The 24525-nt window shown below is 42.0% G+C and overlaps 2 protein-coding genes across 2 annotated transcripts in view; both read left to right on the forward strand.

The window, feature by feature from the left end:
• Positions 1 to 3625, forward strand: part of AKAP10 (A-kinase anchoring protein 10) — a 39919-nt gene extending 36294 nt beyond the window's left edge. The window contains exons 13-15 of the mRNA XM_018557636.1: positions 400 to 452; positions 1032 to 1127; positions 3220 to 3625. Coding sequence (XP_018413138.1) covers positions 400 to 452; positions 1032 to 1127; positions 3220 to 3225 — 155 coding nt within the window. The 3' untranslated portion in view covers positions 3226 to 3625. The remainder of the gene's footprint in view (positions 1 to 399; positions 453 to 1031; positions 1128 to 3219) is intronic.
• A 5030-nt stretch (positions 3626 to 8655) lies between these two features.
• Positions 8656 to 24525, forward strand: part of LOC108787942 (CTP synthase 2) — a 138028-nt gene continuing 122158 nt past the window's right edge. Inside the window, exons 1-5 of the mRNA XM_018557640.1 lie at positions 8656 to 8716; positions 13505 to 13567; positions 15561 to 15766; positions 17803 to 17973; positions 19645 to 19745. Coding sequence (XP_018413142.1) covers positions 13524 to 13567; positions 15561 to 15766; positions 17803 to 17973; positions 19645 to 19745 — 522 coding nt within the window. The 5' untranslated portion in view covers positions 8656 to 8716; positions 13505 to 13523. The remainder of the gene's footprint in view (positions 8717 to 13504; positions 13568 to 15560; positions 15767 to 17802; positions 17974 to 19644; positions 19746 to 24525) is intronic.

Genomic DNA, 24525 nt, shown 5'->3' on the forward strand with positions numbered 1-24525 from the left:
AGTATCAGGAGAAGAGAGTCTACAGGGTGGGAGGAAATTAAGTAAAAATCTATTGGGGGCCGTTCTTGTCTCTGGAGTCCCTGGGGAAATATTGGAGGGTAGCAGCTACCCACAACTCCAGACCCTACCAGTGAAATATCATGTTTTGGGTTTGCTAAACCTTTCAATTGTTTATAATGAAAGGATGCCCATACTTGGTGACATTTGGATCCTGCCATCCTTCTAATTATGCTAGTTGCTGCCACCACTGTCCTCAGTATTTTGTTACTGGTCTTGTAAAAGCATGCAGTAAGTCAGAACACTTGAACATGGATATGACTGGATTGGTAGAACAGCCAGGAACCTAGCATTATGGCAAAAAATGATGGCCCAGAATAACAGTATTTCTTCTTTGTCTAGGTTCAATGTTCTCACAAGCTATGAAGAAATGGGTACAAGGAAGTACAGATGAGGTGAATATTCTCATGCATTGAATAGAGGATTGACTTGAGGCTATTGATGTTTTTTTGGTTTCCTCAGAACAGCCAGAGTGTTTTGTTGTTACTGCATTTGTGAAATAGACCTCCACGTAGCTATGTAAACTTCTTCCCCTGCCAGTATGACAAATTGGTGATGAAATTGTCAAATGATGCATCTATGTTTCCCACGTGGGCTGATGGTATAAAATGAAGTGCACTCCATAGATATTCTACATGGAAATGTATACCGCACACACAGTCTGCCTGTCCTAGGCTTTTTATCCCCACATAGCTTTAGAACAGGGGGTAGCCAAACTCCGGCCCTCCAGCTGTGGTAGAACTACAAATCCCATGAGGCATTGCAAGATTCTCACAGCCACAGACATAACTCCTGGAGAGAGATGCATCATGGGATTTGTAGTTTCACCACAGCTGGAGGGCCGGAGTTTGTCTACCCCTGCTTTAGACCAACTTGGGGTCCTGCAGTCTGCAAATGTCCATCAGTGTTTTTCTTCAGTGTAAGCTTGCAAATCACGATCATACCAAGCTAAAACATAACTGCACCTTTACTATGCTAAAGAAGAAATGGCCTGGAAAATAGCAAAAATGATTGTTAATGATGTCATGCAGCAGGCACAGTGGAATCCACCACCTGACAAATGTACTAAGGTTAGTGCCAACTGTTGTAATATTGTCTTTAAAAGGGGATTCCCATCCATTCTGCCCCACTGCCTCTCATTTGCTGGTAATTCATGGCTATGAAAATGACAGCCAAGAGTTGCTGTGTAAATACAGCAGCTATTCCAGCAGTTGCTGTATATGAAAACTGTTCATACTCAGACAGATAAAAAGTGGCATTATATTTGTATTTACACGGTTTCATTCATTTGTAGTTGAGAGAGATTGCAAAGAGATGACAATCGATTTGCATGGGTTGTCAGTAGGGATGCTCAGATACCACTTTTTTAAGACCGACTTTTTTTCAAGTACTCGCCGATACCAATTACCAATACTTTTTCTTAAAGTGTCAGGTCACATTTTTTCTAAAGCAATACAAAATCATGATTTTAGTTCAGTTTCTTAATATTATGAAGAACATGAAATGAATATTTATCATGCCATTGCTAACTAAGGCTTGTATCCCCATAGTGGGGAAAATAGATGAGCAAAGTCTAAAAGTCCATTCAAGTACCTTAACTATTAACAACAATGTATCTTATTTGTATAACTCAGCTGTAGATCCTGAAATCATCTCTCAATTGGTGCTGACACTGTCCTTCTTTCTGGAGGGTGACTACTTTTGTACCCCATGGTCCCTGTGTGTGTTGTAAAGTAGTCACCACTCCAAGTTCGCTCTCGTGATGGATTACAATCTCAATACAAGTTAGTAAACAAAACAGGAGATTGTAGTCGATCACAGGAGCCAGCTTGGAGTGGTAGCTACTTTATCTATTGTGGAGTACAGAAAAGTTAGTGTACAGATTAGAAGAGCGGGTGGGTATAGGTGGTTTAGCAAAAGAAAACTGGGTAAGGCTGACACCACTCAGTCCACAAAATGCAGCCCATAACGGCAAATGGAGATGAGAATTTCTGGCAGATCAACAGGTATTTTCTATACTTGCGGGTGTTTATGGGGAAAGGTGCATCCATTGAAAAGATGTACTCGCTGTTTTTTTTTTTTTTTTTTTTTTAATCGTAGTGACATACGCTCTAACATAAGGTTAGTATGAGATTCCGTATGCGAACATTTCAAATTTACCATGGGAAATTGGCAGGTGGTGTTCTGGAGACTGCAAACACATTGTCATGGAAGTATTAAACTTGCAAGCTTCCAGAAACAATTCTGGAGGGACTCGTGTTACCTGATGTACAGATAACCTTTTAGAGGGCACATTTACAAGTCTGTATACAAAAGAGTAGTGTACAGATGTGTCCCTTGCACTCCTTACAACCTTCACAACCTTTATTTTAAAAGTGGTGCTTGCAGTGATGATCACGGATGGCGCAGTGCACGTCAAACTTGTATAGATGGAAGATCACCAGCACTCAGAAGATTTTGTGAAACCGCGTCACATAAATCCAATAGCTAACGTTTCGGGGCTACGCAGGGTCCCTTCATCAGGGTGACAGTGACACTACGTCACCCTGATGAAGGGACCCTGTGTGGCCTTGAAACGTTGGCTAAAAGATATATGTAATGCTGTTTCACAAATGTACACAAGGATTTCAAAAAATCTTCTGGGTGCTGGTGATCTTCCTTCTATACATGTATATAAAATTGGGTAATCAAAATCAAACCCTGTAGTAAATGTAGAAGAAGTATATCTCCACAGTTAGTAGATGCCCTAACCTGCTGTAGTCAGAAAGTGTGAAAATGTTTCTGTTTTAATGTTGGAGAGAATAAAGTATCTGATAATGAGCTTTAGTATGGTCCAAGTAGCTGACCAAGGACAAGTATAAAAAATAACTCTGCCACTTCCCAACATTCCTTTACAGCTTGCTTGCTAGCTAGAGGTCTGTCACTCAAAAGTACCCGTTACACAGCCGGGCAACTAGCATTTTCAGAAGAAATGGCTGCCCTCCTACTTTACTCACGACAGAGTCACTTTTACCTATATAGGTTTATTATTGCTGTGCAAGACTGTTATGGTCTCACTTGTATAATTGTGCCACACATTTATTGGCTGATTTATTGGCTATTTTTAAAAACAAATTGTGATGCATTTTGTGTGTACACATTTTTTTTTTCTTCTCACTACAGATCTGAGATCAGTTCCCTGGCTTTTCCTGATTTCCTGTCTGTAGTGAATCTATTTCCTGCACTTAAAGGCACGGTATTCTACTTGAGGAAATCATACAAAGCAATGAAACAAATATCGGAGAAGATGCAGCCTTCTGGAACAAGACACGTATGAAGAGTGAAAGGAGCTGATGTATCCTGGTAACCTGACCATAGTGGAAGAAATTTCCTATACCTTGAAGTTATGTGCGGAGCACTTACCAATATGAAGGCGACAGATATATGTGTGAATACTGACCTCTCTGCCTATGGGTGGATGCAGATACTTGACAAATTGAAGATTTATGTGGTCTTAATCAGGTTTTAAAATGGAATATAAGTTTGCTACGTCCATTCTCTAAGTTTTCATTATCACATTAGTACTAGGTGTATAACTGTATATCATTGGAGAAAACCCAGTGGAGGTGTTTCCTACAGCCATCTATCAGATTTGATCAGATTATTTTTCTGTGAAAGGTTTTCACACTATCATCTAGAAAAGATTCTGAAATGAAAGTAGCTGTGTTTTCAGTGGCAGCCAATAAGGTTCTACATGTCCTTTTCATAAAATGGGTTAGAAAAGAAAAGAATGAACGGGGTAACACAGAGACTTGCCTTTTTTTGACACTTTTCAAAAACTTTTAAGGCCTGAATTTATTTTTCTTTTCATTGAATAAGAACAACCTGGTTCCAAAGAAAGGAGAATGATTGATGTGTAATTGAACGCATTGTAATAGAATACATCTACCATTACTAATAGTAGTGCTTATATCTACATCACAGGTCAACGATTATGCTAGCCTCTGTTTCTGCATGCAGGCTCTATGTAAATTCACCTCGCACAAGTTGCTACTTAGGAGTAGATTTTAAGTGATAGTGAACCTGGCGGCGCTTTTCAACTTTTAAATGTAAAGGTTCGGTCTAAAGGTGGCCATACACTATACAGTAAGTCGCACAGTGACGGCCGCTGTCGGCATACTTTCGGCCGGCGGCCCTCGATCAGCTGATTTTTGAAGGAGGCGGTCGGGAAAACTTCAAACAAACAGAGCCGTCAGCCAATGAGGGTGGAGGCTGCTGTCAGAATTGTAAGCATTGATGGAGGAATCTCTTCTATTTTTTTCATTCAGCCCGTAGGTTGAACGGAGAAAACTAGAAGAGTGTATGGCCAGCCTAAGATCAGATTACCATTATTAGCCAGAAAACCCTGCGTTGTGTGCCTCTCTTTTTAGTTGCTAGATGCATGACTTCCCGATCTTCTAGGCTAATCTGCCACTCCCTGTCCATTGATACTGTCCTTACGGCTATTAAATGTGTTTGGCAAGGCTTTAACTTTTTAAATGTTTCAATGGCTGACAGGTGCACTTTAAATGTAAACTTTGGGGAACAGATATATGTATTACAGTGCAGCAATGACTGATATACATTATACACTTCCAGCCCACAAAAGTCTGCATTGTACTCCTGCTGGTACTGTCGGCTGCAAAAAGGTTACAGTTTGGTTTAGAAGGTGATGGTCCCCAATACGATGCTGTTAGTGGGGCACTAAGTACTAGTCATTTTCATAACGGCTGCCACAGAGCTTTCAACTTGGCCGAATACGACATGGTTCATTCAGTATATATCTCATTGTCCAAAACATTGACTATTCCTAGGAATCCCATCTGCAGATAGAGATACTTGTGTAGCCTGCAAAGCAGATCTAGGCCTTCCAGGAACTATAAATGGCATTGTTATTTTATAATCTCCTGGAAACCTCATAAATAGGTGGACCTACAACATTGGGGAGATGCAATTCCTTTGGTCTGTTTCACAACATTGTCTTTTCTTTTGGCAAAATGTTCCTGGCAATTACTGATGGCGAAGCGGTCCTTCCTATTGTGAAGGGTGGATATGTGATGCTTGCACATACTCTGAGTAATTGAAGGCTGGGTAAGGAATGAACTGTTTATAGGTCTTTTTTATATTTAAAACGCAATTCCCTTTTTTGGAAAACTGATTGCATTTCGGAGGAGCAGCTTGTAATGCTTTTATTTGTGGATGGACACAGACCCAGATGGCTTGAACTCAGCTGCTGGACATCTCAAACACTGAAGTGCTATAAAGGACTTCTACAAAGTACATAGAGAGCACGGCACACCAAAAGACTCCATAGTGATTCAGGACATGAGCAATGCTCTTAATGCAACACTCCGTTATATGCTGTAGTTTTAGTAGTGAGGATACACTCTCCAGAGAAGAGGCAACTTGGGGAGCTTGTTTCTATGTTTTTTTTTATATGCTTTCTTTTTTTCCCCCCTTTTCCCTATGAATCACTTTATGTAATATTATGAAATGTTTCCGGAAACGGAGACATCATTGATTATCTAGATAACATTCTTAAGCTGCGATTGTTAAAACTACCTTATGTATTGTCCGGTAATATACAAAACAAGGAGGCTGTGTAATAGCTGTTTTGGTACTATGTACCTTTTCCATGACCTTCTCACGCCCAAGTATTCCTGTACTTAATCATTCATCTATTTAAATGTGTTAAATTGAGAATATATAAGAGAAAAATATTAAAAGTGTTGTCTATCCTTTTCATTGTGTTTTGTATGTGTGATTTACAAGTCCATTATCTAATACTGTTTCAGGCCAATTCATAATGTAAAGTGTATCTAAACCCAAAAACAAATTGTCATATATTGCAGCTTACCTTGAATGTCCCAAATTTTTACCCAATGATACAGCCAGTACCATACTCGCTCACCATACTGTATCTATGGAGGAGGAGGAGGAGGAGTGTTTCACCGTAGGATAGGATTACAGAGCACCTCCAGTCCGCTTGCCCATAAGAAGAGTTGATCCAGACAGGGCTAATATCAATGGTAGTCAATTAATCTGCGCTAATGGAAGTCAATGAAGAAACAAGAGGTTAAAATGCTTGATACAAGACTGGAGAGTGCACTGGACATCTGGCAAGATTGACACAGGTTTTTAACGTTTATTGAACACATATATGGAGTAGCAGTGTGGCCACCAGGGCCGGATTTCCCCCAAGGCCAACCTGGCTTCGGGGTAGCAGGGGTGTGGAATGCCTATCTCCCGATGCCTTTCTGGGTGCTGGGCGGGTAGTTGTTTTCTACCTTTAGCCCTGCTTTGGGCAAGCAGGGCTAAATGTACAGCAGGGAAGCCACCGCTTGTTCTGTATAAGTGATCTCGAGGATGTTGCCAAGATCACTTGTATGCAGCCTGCATACGGGGGGGGGCATTGAGGAACCTGGCATTGGGGCAGCAGAGAGTAAATCCGGCCCCTGGTTGCCACCCTAGGACAGGATTATAGAGCACCATATATTGGCTTCTTAACATAGTAAGGAAGTATTCTGTAGTCCACAGAGCTGTAGTACGCGGATATGATAATGTTTGATATAAGACTACAGAGTGCATGTGGAAGCACTGGACCTCTGGCATGATCAACGGATTTTCTTTTGCACTTATTAAAACTTATAGCAAAACACTTTCAATGGTATATTTAACAGAGTAAAAGAGAACAATGTAAGAGTTCATTGTTAGGGTTTACATACATTTTAAATGAGAACTGCTGTTTTAAAACACACTAGCACCTATTTTATATCAATATATAAATAACTATAGGGAGTCCGTAAAGCAGAACTTTACATTCACAAATCTAATTCTACCAATGCATCCCTCTATGTATGATGATTGATAATAACAGACATGCCAGGTGTAAAATGCTGTCATTTTGAAATACTTACACTTGCAGAACATTTACTTCCTGCCTTTGCTAACAAGTGAGAATCGGCAGTGTTCCAGGCTGGGAAGGGAAATATTCCATTAGGGTAAGTGGAAGCCTCTTCTCTATGATTCTGCTAATGTGTCACCAGCAGCAGAATTGCCTGTCTGACATGGTCCTAAGTGGCCTAAAGGGTAAAAACTGATGATGTGAAAGCTCTTATAGTGAAATCATCTTTAAACTGCTCTCTCAGGGAAGGCCTTCAGAGGTGTGGGTAATGTGCTTCTTGTACTACAAAGGCTTTAGAGGCGAGTCTGATCTAGTGAGGTCCTGTCTGGGAAGCGAGAAGGAGTATGGCCATCCAGCAAGCTTCTGTAATGGGAGGTATCTAAAATTAAATTCCCACTCTGTTGTAGAATGGCCGCTACCCAGTGAAGTCTTTCCCTTCTGCTGTATGCCCCCCCCCCCATGATCCATGGGTTACATAGGCAAATGGAGCAGATTTACAGATTTTTTTTCTTCCCCTTCTCCAAGAGCTGGCCTCAAAGCTTCAAGCAAGTTCATATACAGTATCCTTTGGTTTCATAAACCTCTTGGAGAAGCTTTCTGGCCTCTGTGTTTGCATATGCACATGAAATAAAGCTTTTTGCATCTGTAGGCCTGTGCATTCTTCTAAGGAATACTTACAATTGGTTCTTGGAAGTCAGCTGGTGTGTGGGCCAGTGTCCCAGATAAAGAGGTCTTAGCAACCTGTGACGCTCTCTCTGGCATCCTTTCTAGCTCACTGATGTCACTGGTTGTCAAGAGCTGAGTGGACTCTCTGGCTTGTGTCCCACCACCAAGCATCTGGCAACTAGTGATGTCAGTGAGCTGGGTGGGACCCTAGACAGAGCTGCTGACCCTAGTGCAGCCTGATGTCCTCTGCCCCTCCAGCACAACAGTTGTTCCCTGTCAGCACACGCCCCCCAGAATATCAACCATACCATAGGGACAGCCCTGCACCCATCCACCACAAAGATGTCCCTCGTTGTCATGCTCTATAGTTGGGTGGTGTGGTTAACATGTTTCTGTTTACTAGCAATGAAAGGTAAGAAAAAAAAAAAAGAACATCATTGAGGGTTATTAATAAAAACTGGAATCCGCTTCTCTGTTTCATTTTTAAAGCTTAATTGAATGAACTAAAACGAGAAGCTGATAGGTTGCCATGGCAACTGCTCCAGATTCTGTCCCAGTTTTTATGAATTCCCCTCAAATGACTAACAAATCAGCGTCTCTCATTCATATTCAAAGCTTAACTGAAGAGAGAAGATGATTGGTTGCTATGGGCAACTGCTCCAGTTTTGAGAACTTTCCCCAATTGTATCGTCTATACATGGGACACAGCTTGATATAGCTCTGCCTGTTACTGTACTGTTCGCATATCAATAAAGCACTTACAAAAAAACGCCGTCTGAGTTGTGGGCGTGCACCATGCACTGTAATATGCGTGTTGCTCTTGTAGGGAGTCTGGCGCTACCTGCTGGTTGCCTGCGGCTGTCATTTCTCGCTGTGTCCATCTGAAGGAGACCCGGGCCCCGCGCTGAGACATACACAGCAGAAGAGATCGGGGACAATGAGCTGACCTCGGCTGGAACAGTGCTGCCCGGGTGCCACACAGAGACCGAGATCCGGCTTCCCCCCTCCCGCCTTCTCCTGCTCTGAGAATACCTGCCATTGACATGGTGTCACCAAACTAACTGAGTGCAGGTAACATGAGCAGTGTGCACACATCAGAACTTTCCATAATGTCATAGCAGCAGGCATAAGTCTAGCAGTATAGAAAACACTTGCAGCGACTTGTGCATGGTCACTGGCAGTGCAGGAGTTAAGGGTTGTTGACAGTAAAGGGCCAGGAGGGGGAGGGGCCATAGAGTTATTTTGGCAGCTCATTCATGTCATTGCCATCAATACTTCCCATGCATGTGTCATGGGGAGATAAGATCTGGAAGACCTCCGACTTCCGGGTAAGTGGAGCCATACACGGCTCGATTTCAATCATCTGAAGCTCAGTCAATTCCCCCGATCTGTGCTAACAGCATGGATACAAGAATTCCCTCTGCCACCTATTGTATTCAAGCAGCCGCAGCACCCGAACATCTGATGGGACGCAGTCACTGTCCGGCTGACAATTCTCCAGTCAATTTATAAAGGCAGATTGCCTTTGTTGCAAAATTAGTAAATACACCCAAATTGATGAAAGAAACAAATGTGCATTTGATACTTTTTTCTTGCATTGGATCCTGCAGAGCATTGCAACCGCGATCAGTGAATGGCAGGTTCAGTGCACAGGCTCCTGTAGACTATTCCTCCCAGCCTCAGGTCTGTTCTGAGATACGGACCTTCGGTTACGGAGTTATTAATGGACTACACATACAGTGATGTCACTCCACTTGTGCTCCATTGAGTTCCATGCGGTGATCAGTGAATGGCAGGCACAGTGCACAGGCCCTGCAGACTATTCCCCCCAGCCTCAGGTCTGTATGGAGCTATGGACCTCCAGTTACAGAGTTATTAATGGACTACATATACAGTGACGTCACTCCCCTTGTGCTCCATTGAGTTCTATGAGTCTCTCTGCTGTGATCAGTGTATGGCAGGTGCAGTGCACAGGCTCCTGCAGACTATTTCCCCCAGCCTCAGGTCTATATGGAGCTGCAGACCTCCAGTTACAGAGTTATTAATGGACTACACATACAGTGACGACTCCCCACCTGTGCTCTATTGAGTTCTATGAGTCTTTCTGCTGTGATCAGAGTATGGCAGGCGCAGTGCACAGGCTCCTGCAGACTATTCCCCCAGCCTCAGGTCTGTACAGAGATACAGACCTCCAGTTACAGATTTATTAATGTACTACACATACAGTGACGTCACTCCACAGTGCTCCACAGTGGCATCACTCGGCAGGGTGTGGCCTGCACCGGGTGACATCATCAGAGGGAGTGACACCATAATGACTGACAGTCATTTTGGTGTTCACCCCTCTGAAAGGTCGGGCACTCGGTCATGGACTGAGAGCCCAACAGCTGTATGAGAGAGGAAGGGACCCGGGGGCATACCTTTAAACTAGGGATGCACCGATACTGATACTAGTATCGATATCGGTGCCGATACTGAGTATTTGGGCAAGTACCCGTACTCGCCCAAATGCTCCGATGCCTAGCCCGATACTTCCTGTATCAGGACGCCGGCCAGCGCGTCATTACATGCTGCCCGGTTTCCTGATTGGTCGGGAAGCGGCTCCATGCTCTCTCGTCACTTGTAATGAGAGAGCATGGAGCCAACTTCCCGACCAATCAAGAAACGCTGCCCTGGTTTCTTGATTGGTCGGGAAGGTGGCCAATTAGGAAGCCGGGCGCCGTGTAATGACACAGGGCCCGGCATTCTGATTGGCTGGGAAGCCGGCTTCATGCTCCCTCGTCAGAAGACACAGAGGTCATCTAAAAATGGCACATGCGTTTTTTTGTGTAGGTTCTGGTGCTTTAGGCAGCCCACTCAAACAACTGTAAACATTTAATGAATGGACATCAGGCCAAAACTGGTAAAAAAGTCTAAAGAGTCTTTAAAATAATGGTAAAGCCTAAAGGATTTTAAGCTATTTCAAACGCTGATGAAAATCACTTACAATGGACGCTGCTTCTTGATGTTTTAAAGTTTTAGTTTCCTGCAGAATCAGCTGGTCCCCTGACCACTGGGCCTGATATCCTGTTTTAGGGTGGCTCCTTTTCCTTGCAGGGACCTATGGGTCCACCCTGGTGTCTGCTAGTAAGCTGCACAGTAAGGGGACCCGTACACCAGATGCAGTGCATTCCGGCCCGATTCTAGCCAGAACGCACTGCATCACATTGAGGCCGGCTCACTTTTTTGTAGTGCTGGAGGGGTCGTGGCGGGCCATTGAAATGAATGACACTGTAGCCACGCTCTCCAGCCGCAATGCGATCGGCTGCACATTATGCCTGCGGTCCGATCAAAATGCTGCAAGCATGGCATAATGTGCCTTGCGATCCCGTGCAGCTGATCGCATTGCGTCTGGAGGGCGTGGCTATGGTGCCATTCACTTTAATGGCCTGCCATGCCCCCTCCTGCCCCACAAAAAAGTGAGCCGGCTGCCATGCAATGTGACACTGGACACACTGCATATGGTGTGAACGGGCCCTAAGGCAATCAAATCCCCTGCTCCCTTCTCCAAGGTAGTAGATGGGCAGCTTTTGGTGACTGCTCTGTCCCTTGTGATCTTGTACTGGACAGGAAGTTCAGGGAAGCTGAGTTTAGAGAGTTGGAGCTGTTCAGAAAGATGATGACTATAAGTGCTTGGATGAGTGTGTAAGAAATACTGTGCTGGGCATTGTATATTTGTTTGATCTTGATTTATTATTGGAAAAGGTTTCAGAGTTTAATACTACTTTAACTATTCAAACACAAAGACAAAAACCTCCAATGCATTTCAGGGCCACAGCGCTCTCTTTTTTGAAATAATAACGTGCAGTCTTAAAACCTCAAAGCAACTTTTGCTAATTACTTCATGTAATTATAGTCCAAAAGAAGAATTCATGCCACACCAATTAAGAGATTCCTTTGGTTCAGTTCTATGATTTTTTTAAGTCCTCATATTTTTATTTTAAACCCTGATGAAGGGGGAGTGTTATTGCCTCCGAAACGTGTTGGATGTTTTCCCTCTTTGAGTGAATAATTAAGACTCTTTGGACTGTTTTACCTATTTGGTCTGGATCCCATTCAGTATATGATTACCCTCTAAGCGTCTCCCGGGTATCCTAGTAAGGGAGGCCTGGTGTGCTGTTGGAGCCGCCTTACCAGAGCCTGTGAGCTTGCTGGAAAAACCTTGGCACTTTTGGACGTTTGAATGAGCATTGAGATCCCAGAATATTTGGATCTAAACATTCAAAGAAATAGGCTGCCAATGCATGGTAGGGCATGGCATACCATGACTTAACGCACCACACAGATATAAATGGGTGCTTAGAGCTCACTTACACGGGCACACGGATACTGTACATTCATGCAGGGGGTTGTGTTTATGCACCCAGGGAGGCATGTGTGTTCCATGCAGTTGTCTGTTATCAATGACAGGCTGGGGCTGCACAGATGTTCACACACATCCCAGTATTTACATCCATGCAGGAATGAATGCACGGCTCTGAACACGTCTAGAGCCATGTGCCAGTCCCTGTATGCATGTAAACACTGGGATGTGTGTGAAGTTCCGTGTAGCCACAGCCCATCATTGATAACAGACAACTGCCTGGAACAGCCGTGCCTCCCGGGTGCATAAACACGACCCCCTGCATGGATGTATGGAATCCGTGAGCCTGTGTAAATGAGCCCTAAGGGCAGCAGTGGCACCGGGGTGATTGTTACCCAGTGCGGCCACCACGCATGCGTTGTGACGTCCTTGGTGTGACATCATCATGCACATGTGGTTATGTACTTCATGGCAAAGAGAGGAGGGGGCATAGACCCAGCGGCATCAGGTATGCCACCGGGTGCCCCCCACCTCTATTGTGCAGCTGTTGAGCTCTCAATCCATGACTCAGTGCCCGACTTTAAAGAGGGGGTAAAATGACTGTCAGTCATTTTGGTATCACCTCCTCAAATGGTGTCACCCAGTGCAGGTCACACCTCCTCCCCCGCACCCCTCTTGTGACATCACTGCCTAAGGGCCCATTTGTAGGTATGGAATCCACATGCCTGTGGGAATGAGCACATAGAGCGCATCTTGCCAAAAATGGTGCTCATTGCAGGGAATGCGTGACATGTGACTTGCAGACTTCTGGGGAAAGCAGTGAGCCAATAACACAAGCAGGAAGAGCGATTTCTGGGGGCGTTGTGAATGCTGACAGATATGGCTGAAATGTATATCTTATCAATGGATATGTAAGATAAGAATATGAACTGAACACTCCACATATCATGAACAGGCAGCCATCAGATGGAAATGTTATACAGCGCTCCACTAGCTGTTGGTGCTATATAAACTCTGAATAATAAGAATTGATATCCCAGCCAATTATCTTTTCTCTATGATGTTTACAGAGAGTTCCCTTCCATCTCCTTTGCCCTTGAAAGATCTTGATAAGGATCTAGTCATGTCAGAATTACAGCTTTGTACACTAGAAATAGATAAGGTAAGGGGGGGGGGGATTACATGTGTCTGGGATCCCCCCTCCCGGAAACTCTATATAGCAGGAGTGGGCAACTCTGGCCCTCCATCTGTGCTTTAACTACTAGTCCTATCATGCCTCTGCCTCTTGGAATCATGGCTGTAAAATGTCAGTCTTGCAATGCCTCGTGGGACTTGTAGTTCCACAACAGCTGGAGGGCTGGAGTTGTCCTCCGCTGCCATACAGCCTTATAGTAATTCACAAAGATCCGAAAGTGGATGAGATACAAGAACATTTATTCAAATTGAAATGATTTCTTTTTATTGGAGATGTTTCTTCATGTTTCATGTTTAGAAAACAAACTTTTGTTGCTTTACAGTGAAGAGATTTAACTGTCAATGTTTGGAAGGAAGGTTGTGAATCATTTTGCACGTGGAAAAAGGTAATGTGTCTTGTCAATATAACTCATCTTTGCTGATCTCTCTCTTTCTTACTATTGTACACTGACATAAGAATGTAGACACATGAATTCCCATTAGAAATGTAAACCTGGCCAATCACGGATGGCAATTTGTCTGTTTCCTGCTGAACTGGCCAGAAAATTGTCGGCTGAACATTGACTGCAACATATCTGACAGCCACGCTGCCAGTATACAATAGCCAGCAGGGGAGATTCTTCCATTCATGTTGTGTAGTGTGGTATGTGGTAATCATCCGATTGCCCTCGTATACTAGTTGTGTGATAAAGAAAGTACACCCGCTTTGAATTCCATGGTTTTATGTATCAAGATATAATATATTACACCATGTCATTATTTATTTTACAAACATAAAGCCAAAATGTAAAAGTTATGTGCGAAAAACTAAGTACACCCTTACTGCTTCCATAGGAATTAAGAAGCAAAGTAGCAGCTAGGTGCTGCTAGTCAAATGCCCTTTATTAATTGATGATCAGCAAGTGTGACCACCTCTATAAAAGCTAAGGTTTTAGTGGTTTGCTGGTCTGGAGCATCCAGGTGTGTGTTAACACAATGCCAAGGAGGCAAGACATCAGCAATGATTGTAGAGAAGCATTTGTTGCAGCCCATCAATCTGGGAAGGGTTAGAAGGTGATTTCCAAACAATTTAAAGTTAATTATTCTATAGTGAGGAAGAATTTTCACAAGTGGAAAACAAACAAGGCAGTAGCCAATCTTCCCAGGAATGGATGTCCCAGCAAATTCACCCCAAGGTCAGATCATGCAATGCTCAGAGAAATTACAAAACCCCCAAGAGTTACATCTCGGACTCTACAGGCCTCATTATTATGTCCGGATACGTAAAACTATAGAATTCAAAGATGGTGTACTTTCTCTGTCACACCACTGTAGCTGGCCTTGGTTGGGTGGAAAACATAGAATCTCCAACTTTTTTTTCATGAATGTCTTCTTCTTCCTTTGTTACTATATATTGAAATTAGGGATGTCCAGATACCCGTTCAGATACCAGTGCCGATACTTGGCATTTACATGAGAACTACCAGGGTTGCAGAAGTTGCAGCTGGGACCTGACTCTGGCGCTCCACCACTGTCCTGAAATCATTAGTCTGTATTGTTTTAGAAAAACTGTCACATGACAATAAACAATAATGTATCAATACTTGTATCTGTGAGTACTTGGGCAAGTATCAATACCTGTACTTGAAAAAATGGTATCGGTGCATCACTTCTATATATTTATTTAAAAAAAATGATGCATTAAAATGGGGATGCACAAATCCCAGGAGCCCCATATGGTCCTTAAAAATGAAAGCTGCCTCCTAACTTTTGACATTTTTCTCTATTCTAGTCCTGGAGCTGGAAAAGTATCTGTACTTGTAGTTGCACTTGTCCCAAGTATGGTACTTGGTATCTGAACATAGTTGAACCTAATTGAAATGATAGTTAAAAGGAGACAGGAGGAACCCCAACCAACAATGGCGGCCTCTAGTGTATAGACAAAGTGAGTCCAATCTCCCGTATAATGTTTACACAAGGAAAGGGTACATGAAGAGTACTCTGCAGGAAGCATAAAAATCTGGAAATTGTGTTTCTTTATACGGGAGAAAGGATTGGTCAATCCCCTTGTGTACTTTGAGGGTAAATTCACACCTAAATTAGAAGGAAAGCACAAGTCAACAGGGTCCGCTGACTTGCAATTGTACCTTCTAATTTGCGTTGAGTTTTTCAATGGATGCTAATTGAAGGGCACCGAAAAAAATTAATGGTTGTGAATGGGGCTAGTTCACACCGGATTTGTTGCATTGTGGTGAAAAAAAATATGCATGTTCTACTTTTCTTTTTTTTCAAGGAGTGAAGATATTGTAGAATGATTTCTGTGTTGTGTTTATAAGGTTTCCACATTTGTATAATATTATCCCTGCCGCTGTAATATTTATTTTATTATTTACTTTCCAGATTTCTTTTTCAACGTTTCTGCACGTTACATAGAGGGCCAATGAAGTACATACTGGTGACTGGTGGTGTCATATCCGGTATAGGAAAAGGCATCATCGCAAGTAGCATTGGCACAATCTTGAAATCCTGTGGGCTGAAAGTGACCGCCATTAAAATCGACCCATACATTAATATTGATGCTGGGACCTTTTCACCTTATGAACATGGTATATAATTAGTATTAAATATAAAGCATGTGCAAGCTAACCTGATATGTCAGTTTCCTAAGGAATACTTTAACCCAGAGGTGGACAAATTCATTTGGAATTCAGGAGCCAGTCTGTCCAAGTCAGGAGCCAACAGGATTTTTTTTAGGAGCCAGCTCTATTGACAACAACCACAAAGGTTGAGCACCAACTGTCAGTTTATAAGGCTACCTGGCTACCTTCATTGGCTACCTGGCTCCTAGGATTTGTTCAGCCTTGCTTTAAGGCTGTGACACACTGCAGGCGTAGCGAAAAAATTGCAACCTTCCACTTTGCACCGCACCGCAGCTTGTCTACACTGTAGTTTGTACCGTATTTTTTCATGGTTACCTCTACAGATTCTGCTTGTCATGGATTATTTATTTAATGTTTGGAAACAGGCAGATACTGATCACTCAGAACTGAGTGATCTGATTGGCTGGTCACGTGTTGACGCTTTGTGATGCCTTCATTGCATCGCGTGCTGTGATTGGCTGGAGATAAACTTTTTCATCTCTCGATGCTGTGCTACAAGCAGAGCGGGGGATCGGAACTCACTAGACACACTGCTCGCCTGCAGTGTGTCACGGCCTTTAACCACTTGCAGACTTTGGGCGTAGGAGATACTTACAAAAAAACTTCAGCAAGCTTTCTAAGGCTTACAGTAACTCCTACCCCCCCGCTTCTCTTCACATGGCTGCTGTTGTGTAAAATGAAGTTTATGATCAGTGTTCGGTACACTGTTGAGAAACTTTATTTAGAAATACTATGTAGCATTGTTATTATTACATGGTCTTTTCCCTGATATATTCAGGTGCAGATCAAAGAGGAGACCTTTTATTTTAATATGATAACAGTTAAAGCAACCCTACCTTTCCTTTAAAACATTTTCTTTTTGTAAAAGGGTATTCCCTTATTGTTCCTTAGTTAACTCTAATCAGCCTTAATTTACTTGTTCCAAAACTTCTACCCATAGCTATTAGTTTTAGTTGTGTTTTTTTATTTATTTGTTACCATTAATATTTAAAGCTCAACTGTAGAATAAATGTCACCTCTGCTCACCCCTTCCTCCCATGCCCCACTATCTGATTGCTAACTTTAAAAAAATTGTACCCGCCCACTCTTAAAGCCCTTTTTTACCTACCTTTAGCCGTGGTCACATGATGCTGCAGCCTCAAGGCTTTGCCTCTTTTGGTTACTTCCTGTTTGGGTCCTTTGAGTGACAATGTCAATGACTTCATAATGTTGACACTTCCTATTGGATGTCCATTGACCAGGGTACCCTCAGGATCGAGGTCAGTGGATGGGAGTGAAGGGGACTTTGGGTCTCAGGCACCATCGCATCACAGGATTCATGGTCCCCCCACCATGGAAACCTCAGTGGTGAAGGACCTAGGTTGGGAACTTAGAAGAGTGCATCTGACTTGGAATGTTATGGGCAAACAAAAGCCTTGCAGGATAGTTTAAAGATGGACTGGAAAATATTATTTCTGAGTCTTTAAACTTTGTTATATTGTACCAAACACATAATTTTCTAGTAATTGAAAAAAGGCATTATTATAATAAATGCAATATGTACTTTTTATCTACAGTAACACTACTTGTTTTATAGCTAACACTGGCCAAACTAGAAAAATTCATTTTTTTAAATTCTTGTGTATAAATTAATGAAACAAAGAGAGCTCTGTAATTAGAGGAGAGTTAGACATATGCATTTGAGAGATCACATGACCGGGGTTTCCTCTTGCCTTTTTTTGTTTAGTACTGTTGCGCTCTGCGGCTGCAGAGTACTGAAGCCAGCAGAGCACATTTTTTGCAGCTAGTGCGGCCCGCTTTTTCAATGAACTCCTTAGTATAGTATTGTACAGAGAATCATATATGCAAGCTTTGACTCTATGGCACCCACTCCTGTTTGGCTTCTCCAGACGGGCCTGGGATTTTGCTGTATTGTAATATAGTAAAAATATATCACTATGTTGTCTTCATTTTTTCTGTCTTGCTGTTTTCTTGCTTTCCAGGAGAGGTCTTTGTATTGGATGATGGGGGAGAGGTAGATTTGGATTTGGGGAATTATGAGAGATTCTTGGATATCAGCCTTTACAAGGACAACAATATCACCACAGGGAAAATTTATCAACATGTGATCAACAAAGAACGGAGAGGAGATTACCTGGGGAAAACCGTACAAGGTGGGCCATGCTATGAGGCTCTAACCTGTATTCATAATGATATACTTGCTGTAGCGAAATATGATTGATTAACCAAATCTAATATGCTCTAATTAGAGATACACTGAAATGAAATTTTCAGGCCGAAATCGAAAATTATGTTTTTTTCCCCCAACCTTTTAAAAAAAGCGGTGATTTCAGCAAATAATGTGGAATTGTTCAAGAAACTTTTTGACGATTTCTTAAGGGACCGTAATATACAGGGGTACAGGTACTCCTAGAATGAGATCCTAATAGGTTGGACTTGATGGACGTATGTCTTTCTTTCAACCTCAAATACTATGTAACTATGTTTAATTATTTTTTAATTATTTTATTTTTATTTATTTATCCATTTTTTAACTTTACTGTTGGGGACTCTTGGGAAAAATCAGGGGTTTAAACTAGTGATGTCCCAAATACAAGTACTTTACATCAGTTACTTACCAATACCAATTACCGATACTTTTCCTTACAGGGACATGTGACATGTTTTCTAAAATAAAAAAGACTAATGATTATAGGTCAGTTTCCTTATAATTATGAAGAACTGTTACTCATTCTATGATTAGACAGCAATGGAGGATGGCAACCAGCAATCTTAGATTGCTGAGATTTGTAATCTTCTATAGCCAGCCTCCTGAAACGTTCTCTTCTCTCTGCTGGGCATCGGTCTGTGTCCCCTTGGATCTCTGCTGCCTCTGCCGACACAGGTGGGGGAGAGCAGCGGGCATCGGAGTGGACACAGACTCGCACCCAGCGGGGAGAAGAGAAGCAGTTGGGGGCACTGAATTTACGGCCGCATTTTCAGCCGTTATGGTACTTTCGGCATTTTGCCAAAAGTACCATTGTCGGCTGAAATGTTTTGGCGGATGAAATTTCGGTGCATCACTAGCTCTAATGGTGAAGGACTTATTGTAAAATATTTATTTAAGCTGGCTGCACATTACAATTAGATTGTGCAATCTCTGTTAGATCTACCAATGTAGCACAAGGGCCTTCTTAGTTGTACATAAATTGAATGGATTGTTTAACATTTTAATGACTCCCTAATGCCTAAATACCCAGGACAAATTTAACTTCAGCATATGTCAGTAAACTTGACAATAACTGTGACTAATTTGCATACCTTGCGTACATTCAAAAATAATTAAGGACATATAAAGCTAAGCTGTTTTAATAAAATATATGATTAAAGTGACACTAAACTCAGGAGTTAAACCTTAAAAATGCATTCAAGTACCCTAACTATTAACAAAAATGTATCTTATTTGTATATCACTCAGCTGTAGATCCTCAAATCATCTCTGAATTGGTGCAGACACTGTCCTTCCTTCTGGAGAGTGGCTACTTTTGTTCCCCATGGGCTCTGTGTGTGTTGTAAAGTAGACACCGCTCCAAGCTCAGTCCCGTGATGGGCTATGCTTTTAGTACAAATTAGTAAACTATATGTGAGATTGTATTACATCACAAGAGCGTTGAAGGACTTACTTCATCTTACTTAGGCATTTCTGCTGACTGTATGAAAGAAACTGATTGTCTATGACCAGCTTTTGGTGAGCCCTGCTGCTGAACTGGCTGCTAATCTGTAGCCAGTTGTTTGGTATATTCTTATGTCTATATGTCTGAATAAAGCTTTCATCTTTATTGCAGTGGTCCCTCATATCACTGACGCCATTCAGGAGTGGGTGATGAATCAAGCAAAGGTCCCTGTGGACAAAGACCGCCAGGAGCCACAAATCTGTGTTATTGAGGCAAGTGCAATTAACATATAGCTGACAAGTGTCAGTGTCTTATATTGTGAGTTTTGTAACTGGCAATCTTGCTTGCTGACACTGACAGCTGTATACTGTCATTCCCGCAGCATCTTATTCATCACTTTATTTACTACATTTTGTATTTGAATCTGAAGACACTGACTGAATTTCTTACTGCTCTGATTTTTATAGTACTAAGAAAGGTCTGAAACACATTTCTCATATCCATATAGGTAAAGTGTTTGTGAAAGTACAAATAAGTATATGTTCTAAGCTAATGGTATTCATAGCTGCTTATATAAGCACAATTTAAACACAGGCTTAGGGGATTTCTTAGGGTACCCAGTGATATGGGTTTTAATCATTACTGCTCTGTTTCCACTATTACTTGGCTCTCCAAACTTTTGAGTCACCTGGATTAAATTGAAGAATGCTCGCTTCTGGAGACAGTAAAAGTGTACCACAGTAACAGAGGGGAGGATGCAGTCTAAGGAGAGAAGTAATTCTTTCATAGGGCACCATATGATTGACTTGGAATGAGGTTACCTGAGAGATCATGTTATTTACAGCTTGTTGATTCTGAGTTTGTCTCTTTCAAACTAATCTTTTTTTTTTGGGCAGTATACGAATGCAGCTGCCGCTTGGGGGACTGGCAAGCATCCATGCTCCCTCTTATCCATTGACTGCTTAATGTCATGCATGTACTCTGGTAGAGTGAGGTAGAGCACTGGGAGGCTTTATTTCAAACAGCACATTCTGAGTGATTTTCACTCGCTTCATAGTTCTCCTTTAACACTACAAATTTGTTAAATATTTTAACAAATTATTTATTATGTTATTATGTATCAACATTCTTATTAGTTAAAGTAAGACTAAACTCAGGAGTTAAACTTTAAAAATGCGTTCAATCATTGGAGCTTATTTGTGCATCACTTGGCTGTAGATCCTCAAATCATCTCTGAATTGTTGCTGACACTGTCCTTCCTTCTGGAGCAGTGGTTCTCAAACTGTGCAACCTCAGGACCCGCATTTGTCCTCGGACATTAAGTTTGTGACCCAAGTCGCACTGCAATGGAGCACACGGCATTAGGGTACCGCGCGTTCCGGTGCCGGCGTACAAACTGTGGGTGGGAGGTGCCTTTGGGGTACCATTCAAATGAATGGCAACGCAACACATCCCCCTCAGCGAAGGGGGGGTGTGGTACAGCTTAACGTATTGTACTAGTGTGAATGGGCCCTCAAAAACACTGACATCCATACACAGACACGATCTCACACACTTTTTTAAGGTCCACCCAGTCTCCCTACCTTACGAGATCTGGAGTGGATCCTCAGCCTGGGGTCCAGTGTGGGCTCCTGTGCTGTGACGGAGCTCCATCCTTATGTGCATTGCTGGTACAGCTCCCTTGCGTGCCCTGTAGAGGTGTCGGGAGCCAGAATGTGATGTCACTCCGCTCCAGGCACCTCTACAGGACACGTGAGGGAGCTGTAAGCAATGCATGGATGGAGCTCTCTTAGGGCCATAGCCCCATCCTATCCCACCTCAAGCTAACACTCGGTGCCGGGCAGCATATTTTGAATGGCTGCTTGCTGAGAGAACTGACAGTGCTGCACCAGGGGAGGCAGAGGAGCCTCTCACCTAGAAAAGTGGAAAGCATGTGGCAACTCACTGGACCCACTTTTGGGTCACGACCCACCTGTTGAGAACCAAGGTTCTGGAGGGTGGCTACTTTTGTTCCCCATGGTGCCGCTGCCATTTCAGGATGGCCAAGTGGGAAGGAGAGCAGAGCCAGTGGCTATCACATTCAGGATGGCTGAGCACCTCTGTGCGTGGCCGAGTGGAGGATTGGTAAATATGTGTAATATTATAGATCCTTCCTTTGTAGCACAAACAGTTGAGTGATCGCTGACTGATCACTCCAATGTTTGTAAATAACTGGGGACATACCAGTAGTATGTGTCCCCAGTTATGAATGAACAGGAAGTGCTTTACATCACTTCCTGTTCATTCTGAATGGATAGATGCATACAGTACAGACGCTTCTATCCATTCATAACTGGTTGATAGTAAATATTTACTATCTCCAGTTCGTAAATGAATGGGAAGCCTCTGTACTGAGTGCTTTCTATTCATTCAGAACAGCTGCAGAAAAAGAGATTGAGGACTCTGTGTCCTCAATTTCTTTTTCTATTTCAAAAGGGAAAGAAAAATAAAACATTATATTATAATATAAAATAACATTAATTTAACTGTGTGGCAGTGCATGGCAAGGCATTGTGATGCATTGCCGTGCGTTGTGATATGCTGTGCTGCGTTTAAATGTATGCCTGTATCATTTTTATCACACAACACACCGACACACAGCGCACAAACGGCACTCCATATCAGGCATTACAAAAACACAGATTTTTAACATAAGTTGCTTATTTACAGTTTTGCGTTTCTTCATAATTCTATTCTTTTACTGTTTCGCAAAAAAGCGCAATTTAAAATGTAAAAATATTTGTTATTTATTAACTCAATACAGTTTTATCTTTTGATTTAGTCAGAAAAGTGTTTTTTGTGCGCACTGATACTGACTTTAATGTGCTTTTATTGATTTAATTGCATATTTTTATGGGTTTAATATTGACTTAATAAACATTTGCGCAATTATCACAGGACCTACAACATTAGTTACCCCATCTTTTTATTCTACCGGGGCTTGTCCTTTGAGAAAATGTATGGTTTGAGAGGTCTTTTACAAACGCTAAAAGCAGCAGTAGAATATTTTTACAAATCGGAGGAAAATTGCAAAAATGTTGTGGTTAAAAGCCTTACGCGAGGCTTGGCAGCGAAAGGGTTAAAGCAGAACTTTTCTTCTAGTCTTATAAGACCTTATTTGTGGTGCCGCAGCCTTGAGGAGAGCTTGTGCGTGTCATCAGCATATGCAAGGTGTTGTGTTATTTAATTGAAGGTGGCCATACCTATAGCAATTTGTGACACATGGCAAAGCAATGCTAAGCAGGGGCAGTGAGACAGATTGTGGGACAGATTTACTACAAGGTTACAGCATGAGTCATAAATCCTCCCTTCGTTGATCTAAAGTAGCACTGCGGCAGAATAAAACCTGACCCCAACCATGTCTTAATTATGTGCCTGTGAAGAATTAAAATCTGTCACATCTTCAGTAACAAGAACTCTCAGAACTTTGCAGATTGGTGCACTTTTATAAGTTCTATAACATATCAATTATTACTTGTTTTAAAACATGTTTTTATTTTTATGTTGTGCTGTGTATTCCCCTTACTGAGTTTATATAGATCTGACAACAGATTCCTTTCTCAGTTTGGATATGATTTACAATCATATCTGCACCACTAGATGGCAAACTTGCCTAAATAAAAATAATCTTTGCTAACCCGTAGCAATTTGCTTTGGATGCTTCCTTATGCACCTAATTGCATTCATGTCAATATATCTCTTCAGAGTAACTTAACTGCATGCTTGTAATGTTACAAATTGTCATCTGGTTTCTGGTTCATTGCCCACCGTACTGTTTTGCTGGAATTATTATTATTCTGTATTTCAAAGACAGAAGAGCTATTAAAATAGATGAAGGTATTGGCAATGAATTGTAATGTAAAACAAAACTTATCGATCCTCTGATATGTATTTGTTAAAACTGAAATTTTAATTTGCGATGCTGACACATAAGTCAAAGCCTCTTCATCCACACCGCAGGCGTACCGCATGACTAGGTTATTTAGAGGAAGCAGTGCAAATAATAATTAGTTTTAAATTACTACAGATAAGTACAATGTAGTCCAATAGTTACATCTTTTATGTGATTGCCAGTGACACTACAAAAAGTTGAGGCTCAAATTAAATTTTTAGCTCCTTCAAGGGATTAAAAGGACAAAAAATACTTTGGCATCTATGCTACACCAACCATGATATTATTTGTCACCCACAGTCTCATATTTGACCTAGCTATCATTGCAGTTCCTGGATTGGTTGGGATCCACTGGATCTTAGAACAGTTTCCTAGAGACTGTAGTGCACATTACAGGGTTCCTATCACATTTAGGGTCCTGGTTGAAGGGTTGTGTTTCCAGCACTAGTATAATCACCCCTGACTGTCTACAGGTTGGTGTTATATTTCCTTCCTTGTTTCCTTCTTTTTACTTTAGACTTAAAGCAAACCTGTGTTTTACCCATTCAAATAGCAAGTACAGGAACGGAAAACATGAGAATCACTCCATGTGAAAGCGATGGGCCAATCAGTGCTGCCACACAGGGTGTCCATAGTCCTGTGTAAGTTTTGAACACTCATCGTAGGAGGAGCTTATATAGGACTTTTGATTTTAACCCTTTCCCTGCCACCACCGTAAGGCATACAGCGGAACAAAACTGTTCCCAGCTGGCCAGGTCAGTATGCCTTACGGCGGTGCCATTTACATTTCTGCTATAAGCTCATGGTCGCTTTAGCGACCATGAACCTATAGCAAAACTGTTCCCTGGACTGTCCCCTTTAAATTAATAGCTGTCATCAGTGGCTCACAAGCCGCTGATGACAGCTATTAGCAAAAATTATCTGTGCAGAGCAAACACTGGAGTGATCGTCTGGGGACACATAGTACTATCTGTCCCCAGTTATGAATGAACAGGATGTGATTTACATCACTTCCTGTTCATTTATGATTTTCTCAATGGTGAGAAGCACTCACTACAGAGGCTTCTCCCCATTCAGAACTTGTTGATAGTAAATATTTTACTATCAGCAGTTTGTGAATG

Source organism: Nanorana parkeri, unplaced genomic scaffold (assembly GCF_000935625.1).
Source record: "Nanorana parkeri isolate BGI_ZX_2015 unplaced genomic scaffold, ASM93562v1 scaffold293, whole genome shotgun sequence".
NCBI lineage: Eukaryota > Metazoa > Chordata > Amphibia > Anura > Dicroglossidae > Nanorana > Nanorana parkeri.